We start from the raw sequence: 16534 nt of genomic DNA, 5'->3' as shown, positions 1-16534 counted from the left end.
TTTCATCAATTAATCACTTTTTGTAGGTACATATTTATTTTTTTTTATTTATTTAATTTCTAATCAAGACAACTTTTCGATTAATTTAAATGTCAAAAAAAAATAAAATGAAAATGTATGCCGTTATTCAACAGGTTTCAATCGAGTGCAGGTAAAAAAAATAAAAATATAAGGGTTAAAAAAAAACTGTAATACACCACATCCCTCACCTATAAAGTCAAATAGTAGTCATTTTCGATGTCTTAATCCACTTATTTTTTTTTATCTTGTGCCTTTTTTTATTATTACCAATTTTGCCTCAATAACATTTTGATATCAATGTTGGTTGTGTGTTTTTGAATGTTTCAGGTCCACAATGGACGACCGATGGGAGTAACGATTTAGAAAACGGTACGTCGAACAACACGAACGGAAAAGGAAGGAAAAAAGGTAATAATAAATGAAAGGACTCGGAGGAGCTTTAGCGTCCGCGAGGGATGGGAATTCGAGGTGTATGTATAAATATATACACACACACATATAATATACATATTATACATATATATATATACGCGGGACAACGCTTGTGGTGTATAGACATACTATCGGCGGCGGTCGCACAGTTATATCGGCCGACGACGGTTCGCTCGCGGTACACACTCTCGTGCTTACAAAGATATATATATACACACGGCGATATTATATTATTATAATATATACGAGCAATATAAATATAATATATATATGTGTATATATGCGTGTTACGAGGGACGCACGCCGACAGATGTTGCGTTCATTATAATAGCGGAGCGGGAGAGAAGGAGAACAACCCTTCGGGTAAACCTTCGACATTCGATTATGGAAACACAACCCCTCCAACTAACCTCCCCTATATACGTGTGTATATACACATACACATACATACCTTCTTCCCTCTCTCGCCACCGCCGTCCGCTCGTGTCCGCGGCCGTCTTCTTGCCCTCGCCCTCGAGGGACCGATCGTGAAGTTTTCAGCCGTGTCTGTGTTGGCGGTGGATCGACATCATAGCGCGCCCGCCGAACCACGTGCGTTTAAACGCTTGCTTTTATTGACCGCAGACCGCGGGAAAATAATATATGAAATCGCTCTCTTTGAATCGGCCGTGAAACTCGTCCGATGGGAAAAATCGAGCGCCCCGGCATCGCCGTATAATAGTATGAGGTGCTAGGTACAATAATATATTATTATATAATGGTCAGTCCCGACGGGACAGTCGTGTTAACGAAACGACAGCGCTTTCGCATCTAATAATATCTATTCATATACACATTATGTACGAATGAATGTACCTGAATGTCCCGGTAATGTGTGTTTTATTTGTTTTCGCAGACGATGATTCCATTTTGAACGAGATCACTCGGTCTGGGCAGACGTACAACAAACCCAACAGGCCAGGCATTATCAAAAGTAAGTCTTGAACATTATTATATGCACGCCGTCTGTTTTGTAATTTGTGATAACGCTAGGCGATTATAATTAATAATAGTATATTGATGGAAACAGGTATATACCAGGTAAGCACCGATAACTGTCGATACACGCCTGTCGTATTTTCGTGATCAAATGAGGGAGCTTACAACCACGTAACGATTACCAAATACCTCCTCTTCCCTATAGGTTTTCACTTGACGAGTATTATTATTTTGTAGTTACCGTGAACGAAATGTTGTTGTTTTAAAATTGGTTCTATTTTTACCTTTTATTGGAGTCAATTGTTTTCAATAATTAATCTATTTGAAATAAAATTTTTATAAAAAAATATTTTTGGGGTATGGCTCGGGCCGTTTCAAAAAAATGTTATTGTGTTAAAGGAATTCAATAAATATGAAAATATTTTTATGAATTCATATCTTAGATTTTGAGCGTAGCGATGAATGTATTGATTTTACAATGATGGGTTTTTTTTTTTGTGTTTGTATAAACGATAAATAGTAAGCAAAATGCTTTGATTTTATACATTGAGGTTGGTTTTCGATAGAAATTTGAACTAGTTTGTAATTAAAAGGGTAAGATTAAAAATTCCTAGAATTGATCAAAATACGATATTACATATTTAAATAATGATAGAATAATAATATGTTGTTTGACTTTCTCCGCTTAAAATCGTTTATCGTGCGTAATGATATATCATTGAATTCAAATAAATTTAGCACATGAATTTCAGTGACCCATTACACACCAACCGTCAGAGTAGAATAAACTTGTCTGCCTTTTATTAATTTTACATTGGTGAAAACAATTTCTGCTTGGTTATTACTAACTGTAATTAAATATGGCTTAATTTTATTGTTCGTTATGCTAATATATTATTTATTGATAATGGATATTATTCAAAGTAAATGAAAGATAACTTTATGTTGATTTTTAGATGTTTAAACGTAAGCCTTGATAAGAAATTAAAACTACCGTTTATACCAAAACGACGTCATAATATACCTACCTACGTATTATATTATTTATAAATTATTATAATATAAGTAATATATCAACCTATATTTAATCATTCTATGAAAATATGCAAAGTCTTCGGTAAAAGGATAATTGTATCTTTGAGACGACACATCCCAAATTTCAGCGGATAATTGTATTATTTTCCACGTTTTCTCATTGTACCCAAATTACGACAATGTTCATAATATATATTAATATGCAAAGTCGAAATGTAATTAATGTTTTTTGCCTTTTGTTCGTATTTTGCAATGATAAAAATTCATGATTTACTCTGCGAGTTCGCTATATGTCTTTACAATATGCTATTATGTATATGAGTCTGTGAGAGAGTATTATAAACGACTATACAATAAATATATTTCGTTATGCCTATAATAATATGAAATACTTAATAGTTATAATACTTTTCACCAACAATTATTTAAAACTTTAAAATTATTCAAGTTTTCTTCATGTTAAACGTTACGTTATACGTGTATACAGCTGATAAATATTCTGTTTATAAATTGTAACAAAATTAAAATACTTTAAATATTATATTCGAATACATCAATAATAATTTAAATTCAAAAAATAAAAATATAATTAAATAAATACAGATGTTTAGTAGTGCTTGGATTGTTTAAATCGTTATACTCTATGTATGCTAATAAGTTCACATTTCATGATTTGATTAAATGGACAAAAATTGCTTAATTAATTGAAATTTGAATTAAAGTTTTACTTATCCAAATACAAAATTTTATTCTGTATATATTTCTAGGTTTTATTTTTATTTTTTCATATTAGAGTTAAAAATTATATAATAGTTAAAATAAATTACTTCTAAAAGGATTATTGATAAATAAAATATCATATCTATCAATAAATGTGTTTGATAATAATATATACTATTTTATAATGTTTATATTTTACTATTAAAATAGGATTTTTAATTTAAATTTATTAATTATATTATTTGAATTATTTGAATTCAAATAAATTAATTTAAAAAAAATTAAGGGCATATTTCAGCATATATATCAGTGTTTTTAAGCACATAAATGCATGCATATTTTGGTAATTTTTAGTGCATAAACTTCCGGGCCCTACTTAATACACCTTTATAAATTAAAATACAAAATAATTTATATTGTTTCATGTCATTTTTTACCCAAAACTGTTATGCATTATATATCACAAATCACTCGTATTGTTATGAGGTAATGAATTAATAAATATCACTGTGGCTCTCGTGGGACAAGATAATAAAATAAAAATGTGAAATTGTCAAATAATATAATTAAGGATTATTTATTATAATTATTACATCAAAATACATTAACAAGATGAATGTAATTCATAAGATTATCAGTATTTAATTTATGAACAATAATATAAAAAAACCAGGGAAGTCACTCTGCAGTGTAGCAGATGTCGTGTGTTCACTACCATTAAGTATATTACTGTGATGAATGTTATAATTTCAATTCAATATTTTAAAGATAAATCGTTGTATATACGAAAAACGATTCTTAGCGGAAAGATAGTACCTATGTCAGCTCTTATATCGGAATATATTTTATAATAAATTTCTATTTCTATTAGAAATTCATTTTTCTATAAGTAATACCGCTTTGTGGATGCCGTAGGTTTATGGTATTAAAATTAGTCTAAATATTTTGAAAATTTTATTGCGTATCGTGTACAACAATATTACATAGTGACGAAAAGTATCATCATGGTAAACACAATATAGGTACGCATTGTTTTGCTCAGAATCAAGAAACATATTTAATGGTGATGATAATATAAAAACAATCCATAATATTGAAAATTAATGTATTACTACTAGTTACAAATATTTTTATACATAAATAATCACAACTTTGGGTTTATACTAAAAAAACAAAAATAATCAATTTTGAAATATTAATTTGCTTAATAGCCGCTAAAATGTCTTTCCGGGATAATTTGTCGAAAATTATTTGAGTAGATTAGGGTTTCCGGGAGATTGATGATTCCCCCGTCTTTCAAGATTTAGCCGAAAACCCACAGATAATAGTATTTTGATTTCTGTCAACTACGCACACCACCCAGCTTGCTAGGTGACATATTACATCCATAAACCACTCAGAATAATAATAGTGTTGGCTTTGCCCGCCCAAATTACTTAATATACACATTTTAAAATCAAATGTTAAAGACTTTCAATAGATACGTTTATTGCATTTTTTTAGCGCGAGAAACTTAATGACTAAAATCTAGTGAATAATATAACGTGTATAATCGGCTGAATTAATTTTATAATCCATAAATTTCAGGTACATTTCTCCAGCATCACAAGTTCACAATTCACAGTTCTGAATTTTGGTGCGAACATTTCACAAGATTATAAAACCAACCATTTTGTAATAAAATATAAAAACAATACATTATTTGTAACTTGCGAAAACATTCAGAATTCCAACACTTAATTTCGGGTGCTGATGTGCCAGTACCTAGTACTGTTTGAAATCATTCTTATGATTTGAAATATTTTCAAAATGTTGTAACCAAATGTGACAGAAATTCGAGATTCCTAACATAACTCATATCCCGTAAAAAAACCATTGTAAGTTCACTAGTAATGTCACGTTACATTTTTATTTTAATTTTTAAATTTATATTTCCAAATTACAATCTGTAAAATAAAACATTAAGCAAATTTGAAAATGATAGAAAAAGGAAAGATCAAATGAATTTCTTACGGAGATAGTAGCACCTCAGAATTGAACTAATATTTTATATTTATCTTTATTATGAAATTGTTATTTAATTTTTATTTAAAATATATCTCTAGGGCTTAAGCTATGGCCAGTGCAATTTAGACAATGTTGAAAATATTTTTATATTTGACTAAATACAATGATATTTTTAAAATATTTAGATTAATTTTAAGCAATTGTCTCTTTATACTATAAAAATATTCACACCGTTTTTATACAGTAAGTTCTTATTTATTTTTAGTAAATGTTTATTGTTATTATTTTTTTTTTTTTTTTTGAAGAGGAGGAGGAGGAAAGTTATTAAATAAATCTTCAATAGTCTCTCAATATTCAGGTCAGGGAGAACTTTAACAAGTGAGGTCATTTACAGGTTTCCTCTGTAATTTCCTCCAATATTTTATATATATAATAAGTGTATTAGCTATTTCTCATAATATTTCAATTTATTTTAAGGATTTTATTCTATGAATTAAAAAATTAGTTAGCTAACTTAATTAATAGAACTAAAAATCAGTTAACTATACATAACAGATTACAGAGTATTATTTAATTGTAAAATTTAAATTAATATTGTGTTATGTTTTAGGATTTTATATTTGTATATTTATTATTTATAATAATATATAATAGATTATATAACTATTATATGTATGTAGTATCAAAAAAAAAAAATATATTAGGGTAAAAATTGAAACAGTTTTTAATACTGAAATTCAACTTGAAAGTTATTTTATATCAAAGAAAAAAAGACGTATCTAAATTTTAAGAATTCGTGCGTTTATAAACGTTTTTAATTCAATAAAATGACCTTCCTAGTAACTTTAATATGTTTTTTGATATTGGATTACCTTTTTTAATATTGCATACATAACATATTTTAGTTTAAAATACCATGGAGTAATATACAACGATTAGGGTTATTTAATTTGTTTCTAACAAATAACGATTTACTTCCCAGAAAAATAAAAAATAATTAATTAAATATACTACATGTTTATAGTATTATAAGTAGATCATTATGCTTCGAAAATTACCTAATTTACAGTTATAAGCAGTTTATAAGGAAACCCGTAGCGATCCAATAACATGGTTACACAAATTGTAGGTATAATATTATTAGACTATTTTATTAAGAAGATTTTTTTTTTATTATTCTTCAAGCAGTTTTAAATATCAAAGTGATAATTGTAAAAAAAAAAAAAAATAGTTCCTGTTCTTATACCGCTTAATACTAAAATCATTTTTTTTTTTAATTCATAAATTAATAATAGCATCTAGAAACTTTAAATTGTACTAATTTTAATATTTTGTGGACCATTCCGATCATATTATTATAAATATTTACGTGAATGGTGTCATTTTTAATTATTGAGACTGTATTAGGTTATATTATATTATTTGGAAATTTAAAAAAATGATTATTACATTCCAAATACCTATAGGTAATTGTCCTGTATAAATTCAAGTGAAGATTATTTAATACCTATATTTTGCCTAAAAAAACTGACTCACTATAAAAATATTTCATGTCGTAATTTTTATTATTATTTAAAATAATATGTTTAAAGCTAAATGTTCTTACTTCAACTTGTACTATAATGTAAATTAATATTTTACTTAAAATAAAATGTATTATTTGTATTGATGGTTTTGTCTTAAATTAATATGTGTATATTTAAACATATTATACTGATAACTAAAATCTACATACATATTGTTAAATTTAAATTTTACGATGCAATATAAATTATGCACCTATATAATTATATAAAATTAATTTATTACATTATTTTTTTATTCAAATCAAATTAATAAAATACTTGTAGGTCAAGTATACAATATTGATTTATTTATGTTTTATTTTTAATAGAAAATTAATTTATTCAATTTATATTTAATTTATCACTTCTACTGTTAATTAAATTATGTACACCATAATATAATATATTGACAACTAATAAGAGATTGTATTATATAATGTCAACACAAAATTTTACTCGTGTGTCTGAAATATAATTTAAATAAACACTTATATTATTATAATTATACTATATTTGGTCTAAGAAAGAACTAATAAAGTAATTAATTAATTCAGAATATAATTTACCTAATGAAAGAAGAAAAATACTTCTCTTAGTTCTATTTGAAAAAAAAAATGACATAACTACATTATAAATTATAATCGTCCAAATAAAATAAAACTCGAGTGGAAAACAATTTTCGTCAAACCTGTTGAATATACGCCGTTATCGCGACTCCAATAACTCAAAGGTAGAATTCGAACCGCTTTTATTTATAAATATGTACATAAAATATTGTATATATATTGTATATATATATATATATATACAAAAGATATACTACCTAAGGATAATTCTACCTGTCTCTAAATTTTTTTTTTTAAACTAAAAACATAATTATATACTTTTATAATATCTCAAATATAATTCCGAAACGATTACGCCGGGGAATAAGCTGAATAATTTGTAAAAATCCCGTGGAAATCCGTACGGCTAATATAGCAGCGACGGGAGTGTAAAAACGAAGGAGGGGACGACCTCTAGAAAACGAATTACATCCGCTGAGACGCACGCCGCGAATTCGTATCAATTTTGCCCGCAAGTCAACCGCGGACTACCAGTTTCCGGTCGCGCGTATATCCGATATAATGGATCACTACGCACACGCCGTGATATGTACGTATAGAGGTGTAAAACAAAATGTCGACGGCTTTCGACCCTCGTAGAACATGCGTTAATCTGTTGCAAAAAGCTTACGCTTCATCGTCAGTTGTCAGGTGTGGTGCCGCGCTATCGTTACCGTGTATCGAGGTGGAAATAAATCTGCGTAGGTAGGTTTTGTAATCATAATTTTTAACGCTATAAATACGCGTTTTGTGTATAAAACTCCAAATTTACGATACATAATATAATCTTCCACAAAAAAAAAAAAAAAAGTGAAATCTTTAAAATTTATAATAATATCAGTATATTACCTTTAAATCAAACAACGATAAATAATACTTACTTGAAATTGACCTGAAATCTGGCAAAATGTAGGACTTTGTTCTATTCACTATACATAACTATATACAAATATTTTTCAACTATTTTGTAAATATTGGCAACATACATTTTGAAATAATTCTTGAAAAGTAGTTTTATAATGTATTTACATAATATAAAAGTTTAACGACGTAGGTCAGGTGTGAACCTTAAATCGATTGATAAGATTTAAAATATTGCTTGTTTACTAACAACTATGAAGATTATAAATGTAGTTCAAAAAAGTTCATCAAATTTAAATAATCATCGTCTTATTACAGTAATGTTAGTTTATTCCTTTTTACTCTCTAGATTCCGAAATGTAGATAAATTTATGTAATGAGAGTATATTATACAACTTAATTACATCAAAAAAGTTGGATTAAATAAGATAATATGACACGTAGTGGAAAATTGAGATGTTGAGACAAAATTAATTTTAATGACAACCATATGAAAGTTGAAAATTTATTTATTTAAAATTAAAAAAATATTGCATCATAATAATATAATATCAATATAGCATAGAATTTCCGCCTCCCAACTCTTACATAAATATAAATAATTCGCGATAAATCGTATCGATACGCTGTACTGCGAGACAGAGAATCGAAAAAATAAAATATTACACTTTTGCGTACGTATATTATACGATTTTACGATGCAGTCGAGGACACCAGCCGCACACGATCCTATATGCGAAGAACGCGTCGAATTATCTATTTGATGTCAGGACAAAGGGTTTGAGGGCCAGTTCGCGCCGACAGATGTGAAAGGCAAGACAACTAGGGGACTTGCTATTGTAAATCTTCTCCCTAACGAATCAATCGCACTGTCGCACCGACGAGATTAATCTCGAAAAGAAAACCCCGGCAATGATATCGTGCAGCGAAAGGTCTCATCGAGGAATATCAATTATAACGATATGCTAATGCGATAATATGTATGCAGGCATTTATTCTATATTGTAGACGTTGTAATTAGCAATAATATATTAATAATAATTGTCGAATCTAGCGGAATCACTCATATAATGAACTAACCAATCGATCGCTGTATATACGTCGCGTATTATACTAATATCGGTATTATAAATAATACCTGTTTCAAATGCCGAATTCCCAGAAAATGTATAAAAGCCTGCAAGTTCTCGTTGATTAAATATGTTCTTACGTCGTCTGGATGGATATATAAATATAGGAGCTCCGTTAAACGACATTCGCTGAAATACGGATCAGGTCGCGTAAACTGAGACTCGGAACGTACGTTTATGTTGACATGAAGTGCAAAATAAATACTGTTTCAATCTGCATAAATAATAATCATTAACGTATTGATTTTGAAAATATCGGTTTATAATCCACTCGAATCAATATAAAGCTGATGTATAAGTATATCTAATATATACACAGTGCGGACGCGTCGAAACAACATGTTCTCTACGAACGTTTCATTCGTCTATTCCGTTTATTTATATTATTAATCATAAATCGACATGCAAACATATTATGTTTCACTAATGAGGTGGACGTGATGTTTGGAGTACATATATAGGTGCGTAAACGTAATACACGTGTTTCGTGTGTGTAGAATATAAATTGTTATTATTTAGACCCATCGCCTGGTCGTGGAATAATGTTCGATCATACTCTATAAAATAGATAACAAAAACGTTTTGCATTTTCCTTTCAATATATACCTATATAATATTATATTATATATTATGTATATTAGTTATAATGTGCATACCATTTTAATGATTAATAAATATTTATCTCATATAATATCATTATAAAGTAATATGTTCATTTATACGCGGCGTCTAGGGATTAATCAAAAATTATATATATGCGTGTGTGTGTGTGTGTGTGTGTGTGTGCACCACATATACACAATAATTTATAATTCCAATCAAAACATTAAGCTTAATCCGTAATAACAATGGCTACGAAAGACCCTAGCTATACTAGTCTAACTTTCCTCTCCGATTTTCCAATCCCTAGTATCAAACAAACAGCCATCTATTTCTCTACCCGATGACTCTATTCAAATCCACTACAATCCCTTTATTGTAAAACCCACTGAAAGTCTTCTGGAAACTTCTATAGACGTCTTAAGACAAACACAAATAAAAACATATACTATTTATCCTTAAAGCTACAATAATAAATGACATATTTGCAACGATTAACTAAGTAAACAACTTGCACCTATTTTAAATGTAATATTATGATTTATTTTTACGAGATAAACGAACTTTACTTTTAAATGTTCATCTAAAAACATAATAATTTCAAGTTATATTATACGCACATCCATAAGCGCTCGCGATAATATCAAATTTATGATACTCTTTCGTTTACGTAGATATCTATATATTATACTCACTAAGAATTGCATAATATATTAAATAAATATCTTTATTTCATATTTGATTAAATATTTCTAATTTAAAAATAATAAACACAAGAAACCTAATTTACATTACTAGTGCCTATTGTTTTAATATTTTTTTGTTGAAAAACTTTAAAAATCTGTTTGTATATTTACATAATATCATAACTTTAATAAGTTTTTTAATGGAATGTTATGTGCAATAGTCTGGAAGTAAACCACAATATTAATTGTTTACATTTTAAATTGAAGAAATACAGATAAGTAAATTAAAAACAAGAAAAATCTCTCTGCTATAAAGTAGGTTTCGATTTTACATCATCCTTAAGTACAATAGATCTATAAAGACTATAGTACTATAAAATATAAATCAATGTATATTTGTAATGTGTACTTATACAAAAGTAACATTACCAAATTTAATAGTTGGTGATTTATTCCGTGTTTATGAATAGTTTACCAATCTTATATTATCTTTCAATTATTATTTATATAATGTTCAACATTTTCTTAACCCGATGGGATGAACAAAATATGTTTTGCAAGAACATCGCATACAACTAATAAATCAATATCTAAGTGGTATTATAGTATGTGTTGTTCTAAATATTTTGAAATTTTAATTATATATAGAAAATTATAAATACAAATTGTACAGGTTAACATTTTTTTTGAATAACAACAAAATAACTAAAATCATTATTTTATATTTGAATATCTCATTCGCAGAAATTTGAATTTCAAACGATTAAAAAATTTTTTTTATGTATTTTCATATGTTTAAAAACAACTTTGTATACAAACTCTTTATCTGAGGAACAAAATTACAATGAGTATCAACATAAATATAACAAAACTTCAAAAAAAAAAAAATAAAAAAAAAATATTTATAAATTGCTGAAATAGTGCCAAAATATTTAAAAAATCATATATCTCATGTAAAAATATTAATATACATAATATATAGAGATTATTTGGTGTTTCCACGATTTATTTCTAAATTATAATAAAATAAATAAAATATATTGAGAACTGTCTTGCATAAATATTTCAGTTTCTCACTGTTTTTTTTAAAATTTTTTTTTTTTAATAATTATTAAAAATATTTCCTAGAATTTCTTACTTTTGATTCCTCCAAGTACAAACCAGTTCAAGACTTAATTTGCTACCATATTACCACCTTTCACATTGTAAATTTAGATATGTTTTCTGTTCCACTCTGCTTATTGCTTATTCACAATATAATATAAAATTAAATTAAATGTAACTTAAATGTAGCTGTATAACTTTAAATTTAAAATAATTTAATAATTAATAAAGTAAATTTTAAAATAAAATGCAGTTTGCACATTTAAAAAATTATTATTTTTCAAAGTTAAGATTTTATGCTGTTGATAATTTGATACTTTTCTAACGAAATATCAGAGAAGAAGGTGCAACGACCAACGATGCTTATCATATAATAAAAATGTGAAATAAAATTAAAAAAAAAAAATATATATACTTCGCTGTGCTCAAAATTTGAAAATAAAAACATTATTATTACCCTCAATGCACAACTTTGATATTAAATTAAAATATTTTTGAATTGAAATTTTTACTATTAAATATTATACAAAATTTTATCTTTAAAACAGTACAATATCGGTATTCATAAGACCAAATAATAAATTTTTATATGGAAGTTCATAACATAACATTTTTGTTTCGTGCCCTTATAAAATATAATAATAATAACTTGCAGTAATTTTTAATTTAATCTCTACTATAAACATGATTTTACGTTCAAATAAATTTCCCTGAATATTTGAACATTTGTATACACATGTTGAGTAATGTTTATATTAATTTTGTTAATAATTATTGATTAATATAAAATAACTTTATTTTTATTTTTTATTGAGAATGAAAATGGATCTATATTAATTTTGAATACTATAATAATTGTTTTGTATGTAAGTCAAAACTATTGTTAATCAAGAAAATTGAAAGATAAAGAAACAAATCACAGTCAATTAAAGTGCCATTTTGTTATGAACACAAACCAAATAAAAATAAAACTTCATTGTTTTACCTGTCAAAAAGTGTTACGATTAAATCTACTATATATGTATATGTATCTACTTCACATCATTCGCGTTGCACATCTATCAAATTTACCAATAAAAATAAGACCATTTATGGACGGTTTGAAAAAATAGTAATAATAATAATATAGTTTCCAAATAATATAATCTTTGAGGGGACACTTGGACACATTGATATATACGCCGAAGTGACCCAGAACTTTGTACTTCGAAGAGTTTATAAACCCTCTAAATCCGTCTGACATTTTCGTATAATAGACAGTCTCTTGACGAGATTTATAAAGTGAAATACTTCATAAAAAGTTGAGTTCCTTATAAGAGTTTGCAGCGTGTTACCGGACTTTTATTCGTTTATTACTATTCCGACTGACCAGCTTAAGAAAATAATCACATTTCCACCGTTAAAGTATAATATCTAGTTAATTATACCACCTCGCGATTGGTTCTGCTCGTGTTTTGATATTTAATTTTGTCCACAATTATTTAGTGATAAAATTAAGTATCTAGTTTAATTGCTTAGGTAATGTTAAATCCATACATCAACCAATAATCACGTATGTACAATTCTAAGTCTATTAAGTATTAATTGAATAACTTCATAACTTATGTAGTATAAATAGTATAATGGTCGGTCGCAGAAGAATAGACGAGTCATTATTATTATTGCATTGCTCTTACTGAATACCTATCATCTCTGTCGTCAAACAAACACTTCTACTTCTAAGTATTAAGATATATATTTGAAAACATGAATTAATTTTAAATACTTCACGGTAAACGATTCAACAAAGGCCACACGAAACCACAATATATAATTAATATTATGTTATGTACACGTTTATCATTCGAAATACGTGTTTGATCATAACACTGCAGTTTGTTAGAAACACACACACACACACACACACACCTATATATATATACGCATGCAATATAATATTATTATGTCATCGTCATTATAAATGTTTGTTTTGTTCTCGTTATTTAAATATATTCATTAAAAACGGTAAAAAATGTTATGTAAGTTATTATGCATAGTATACTTAATATATTTCAGTACAATAATAATAATATAATATTATTTTAAATTTAATAAAGGTGGGCAAGACAAGTGGATATCGCTCTGATGTATAGTAGACACGGAGATGTGTAGGTCACTATAATGGATGTGTTACATTTGAATGCTATGACAGGTACCATTGTATACGAAAAACGAATTCTGAACAGAGATGATTTATCAGTCTGGGATAATTAGTAGGATATATTATATTATTACCTATATTTAAATTTTAATATATCGTTATTTTACTCGATTTCGTAAAAAAATTAATTTATATCATACTCTTATAATTTTTTTTCTTTATTGACGCTAGAGTTTTCTTTTAGTGTTATTTGAAGAAAAAGTTACGGAGAACCTTGTGTTGCGGTTATTAACCTTTTTGACATATTTTGTAAACATTTGAATTTTTAATACTTATAAACAAAAATTGTGACTAACGATTTTTGATTGTTTTTTACTACAAAAAGAACAACTAATAATAAACCTTGTATTAAATTTTGAAGATTTTTTGAAAAGCAAAATTTTGATATTCGCATTTCAAGAAAAAAAAATTTAGAAAAATCTAAAAGTTCAATTGTCTATAAATAGTTTAAAAAAAATTCTAAATATTTTAAAAATTTAATCGTAAATAGATAACGCTGAAATAAACATTTGGTGAAAATTTTAAATATTTACAATGATTCGTTTTTGAGTTACAGCAAAATAAAAAAAATCGAGTTTGTCGAAAAGTGGTTATATGCGTAAAAATTCCCGTTTTCCGTTACTTTTTTAGAGTTTTTCTTGACTACTGAAAATTGGAGCCTCTAAAGTACCGACTAGATTCAATGTGTTTTTCAAAAAGGGGCTGAAGTCAAAAATAAAAGCACTATTAATACTCCTAAACATGATGACAGACATAAAAAAAAAAAAAAAACACACATCATTGTAGAATCAATACATTCATCACTCCGTTAAGATTCTAAAAATATTTATGAATACAAATATAAAATTTCTATGTTATTTATAAAGTAGTAATAAATACTTCGTATATAAATATTACAATATATATACGTGTGCGTTTTATAAAAAGTATATTATACAAACCACCTCACGCAAATACGTTTATTCCGCGTCGACGACGATAAAATAACAATATGATCTATATTTCGAATACTACTACAGTGTAATATTATATTTTATACATTCAAAAATCTTTATGTGTTTATAATATAATATTTGTTTACCTTATACGTGGCCGTAAGGAATACGACGAATTTTATAATCGTCGCGGAATAAATCGATATCATTTATATCTTAGTGTTGTGAATCGTATAATATTATATATAATACCGGAAATATAATAATATTGAAAAAAACGTGATCGGAGTGCTAATTCGTTGTGATGTTTTTATTTTCAGATTCGACGCCAAGACTGATTCCGACCATAACTGTTCTGGTCTTGACGGCCGCTGTCCGACTGTTGTCCAAGTGACAAGAACGGTTGATATAAATGGTATTCACACTTTTTTTGAAATACCAAAATGATTAACGTAAAAAAATTAAATTATCCAAACCATATAATTAATAAGCTCAACTTCCTCGCCCACTTTATCCTTATCCACCACGTATTATAATTATTATATTATAACATGTAATACCTTCCCCCGCGTGGACAACCCTTCACAATCGTTCCAAACTGTTTACCAGCCACCGCTATATATCCAATATGATGGAGTGAACAAGGATTACCCTCTTCTCCATCACACCCTAAAATGAACTTTGTCTCATGAGGATCGACACCACTGACGATCCACAGTCACAACCCTCGGACACTTATAGAAGGAATCTGCGGTCACCCATCATGGATTCACGGATCATGTATTTTTACATAATTATTGCTATTATTACATAATATTATAATAACTATTATTATTATTATTATTTATTATTATATGATCATCACAATGTTGTATATTTGACGATTTATAAGCCATGTGTATGTAGGTCCACAGGTAGGATAAGATCGATTGAATCGAAACTGCAATAATACCGTTGTCAGTATTGTCACGTATATATATTATATTGTAATATCATAATATAGTGCCTCGCACGCAACCTTTAATTGTTATGTATGTAGAGAATTAAAAGAAATATAGACAGCAAGAAAGAGTGAAAATAAGTGAGAGGGAGGGTTGTTGAAAAATATGAGAAACGATATTAAAGTAATATGTCTGATATAGGTGTATGTACGGTAGTTGATTTAGACGATTTTTGTTGTTTTGTACATACGCATTTAATTTAACGACGCGCTGAGTAAATAAAAATAAAAAATAAAATTTTCAATGAATCTGATATGTCATGATATTATATTCATCTTTAAAAATGTCGAGGGTTATAATTTGTATTGTTTTTTTTTTCTTTATGTAATCTATATAATAGTATATTATAGTATCTCGAATGTACCTCGAGAAAATTTTTCCCAATACAATTATCTTTATCATAATAATTATTGTTCCCATTTTTTTAGAGACCATTTTTATTTGTTTTTAGTATTTTCCTGGTTCTGTTAAGTTTTTTATATTATTGTAAAATGTATTATTATTATTATTATTATTAAAAAATGTGTTGATTATTTTGTAATTCGTTTCTCCTTTATAATTCTTTATAGTCAAAGCACAATTTGCAACTATTTTATATTAGACATTATGGTACTGTTACATTTTAGGTTTTAAATATTTTATTACTTGAATAAT

At 27.1% G+C, this 16534-nt stretch overlaps 1 protein-coding gene across 2 annotated transcripts in view; it reads left to right on the top strand.

Annotated features, from left to right (window-relative positions):
• Positions 1-16304, top strand: part of LOC113551370 (neurotrimin-like) — an 85575-nt gene extending 69271 nt beyond the window's left edge. For both annotated transcript variants that reach the window (XM_026953578.1, XM_026953576.1), the window contains 3 exons: positions 349-429; positions 1349-1426; positions 15200-16304. In XM_026953578.1, the coding sequence (XP_026809379.1) occupies positions 349-429; positions 1349-1426; positions 15200-15273 (233 nt within the window). In that variant the 3' untranslated portion in view covers positions 15274-16304. The remainder of the gene's footprint in view (positions 1-348; positions 430-1348; positions 1427-15199) is intronic.
• Positions 16305-16534: the final 230 nt, after the last annotated feature.

Source organism: Rhopalosiphum maidis, chromosome 2 (genome assembly GCF_003676215.2).
Source record: "Rhopalosiphum maidis isolate BTI-1 chromosome 2, ASM367621v3, whole genome shotgun sequence".
NCBI classification, from domain to species: domain Eukaryota; kingdom Metazoa; phylum Arthropoda; class Insecta; order Hemiptera; family Aphididae; genus Rhopalosiphum; species Rhopalosiphum maidis.
The sequence above is the reverse complement of the archived record's forward strand: the minus strand, read 5'-3'. Positions and strand labels throughout refer to the sequence as shown.